This window comes from Numida meleagris, unplaced genomic scaffold (genome assembly GCF_002078875.1).
Source record: "Numida meleagris isolate 19003 breed g44 Domestic line unplaced genomic scaffold, NumMel1.0 unplaced_Scaffold2380, whole genome shotgun sequence".
Taxonomy (NCBI): Eukaryota; Metazoa; Chordata; class Aves; order Galliformes; family Numididae; genus Numida; species Numida meleagris.
The window spans coordinates 1-1,071 of NW_018364172.1; the positions used below are offsets into that span (position 1 = coordinate 1).

Genomic DNA, 1,071 nt, shown 5'->3' on the forward strand with positions numbered 1-1,071 from the left:
CAGGGCACCGGTGGCACTGGTGTACAGACTGGTGGCACTGGTGGTGGGACTGGTGGTGGCACTGGTGGCACTGGTGTACAGACTGGTGGCACTGGTGGGACTGGTGGTGGCACTGGTGTAGGTACTGGTGGCACTGGTGTACAGACTGGTGGCACTGGTGGCACTGGTGGCGCTGGTGGGGCTGGTGGGGTTGGTAGTGCTGGTACCAGTGGCACTGGTGGTGGGACTGGTGGCACTGGTAGTGCTGGTACAAGTGGGACTGGTGGCACTGGTGTAGGTACTGGTGGGACTGGTGGCACTGGTGTAGGTACTGGTGGGACTGGTGGCACTGGTGGTGGGACTGGTGTAGGTACTGGTGGCACTGGTACTGGTGGGACTGGTGGCACTGGTGGCACTGGTGTAGGGACTGGTGGCACTGGTGGTGGGACAGGTGGGACTGGTGGCACTGGTGTACGTACTGGTGGCACTGGTGGGACTGGTGGTGGGACTGGTGGCACTGGTAGTGCTGGTATGGGTGGGACTGGTGGCACTGGTGTAGGTACTGGTGGCACTGGTGGTGGGACTGGTGGTGGTACTGGTGGCACTGGTGGCACTGGCGGGGCTGGTAGTGCTGGTACCAGTGGTACTGGTGGTGGGACTGGTGGCACTGGTGGCACTGGTGGTGGCACTGGTGTACGCACTGGTGGCACTGCTGTAGGGACTGGTGGCACTGGTAGTGCTGGTATGGGTGGCACTGGTGGCACTGGTAGCACTGGTGGAACTGGTGTAGGTACTGGTGGCACTGGTACTGGTGGTGGGACTGGTGGCACTGGTGTAGGGACTAGTGGCACTGGTGGGACTGGTGGTGGCACTGGTAGTGCTGGTATGGGTGGGACTGGTGGCACTGGTGGCACTGGTGTTGGGACTGGTAGCACTGGTAGTGCTGGTATGGGTGGGACTGGTGGGACTGGTGTAGGGACTGGTGGCACTGGTACTGGTGGCACTGGTGGCACTGGTGTAGGTACTGGTGGCACTGGTGTTGGGACTGGTGGGACTGGTGGGACTGGTGTAGGTACTAGTGGGACTCCGAAT

The 1,071-nt window shown here is 61.8% G+C and overlaps 1 protein-coding gene across 1 annotated transcript; it reads right to left on the reverse strand.

Moving 5' to 3' along the window:
• Positions 1-8: 8 nt before the first annotated feature.
• On the reverse strand, positions 9-1,059 carry LOC110390856 (cell wall protein DAN4-like; the record flags this gene model as incomplete). The annotated part of the gene is made up of 2 exons (XM_021382398.1): positions 9-386; positions 438-1,059. Coding segments are annotated over 2 exons (1,000 nt in total), but the record flags the coding sequence as incomplete, so codon positions are not given.
• Between the last annotated feature and the right edge of the window lie 12 nt (positions 1,060-1,071).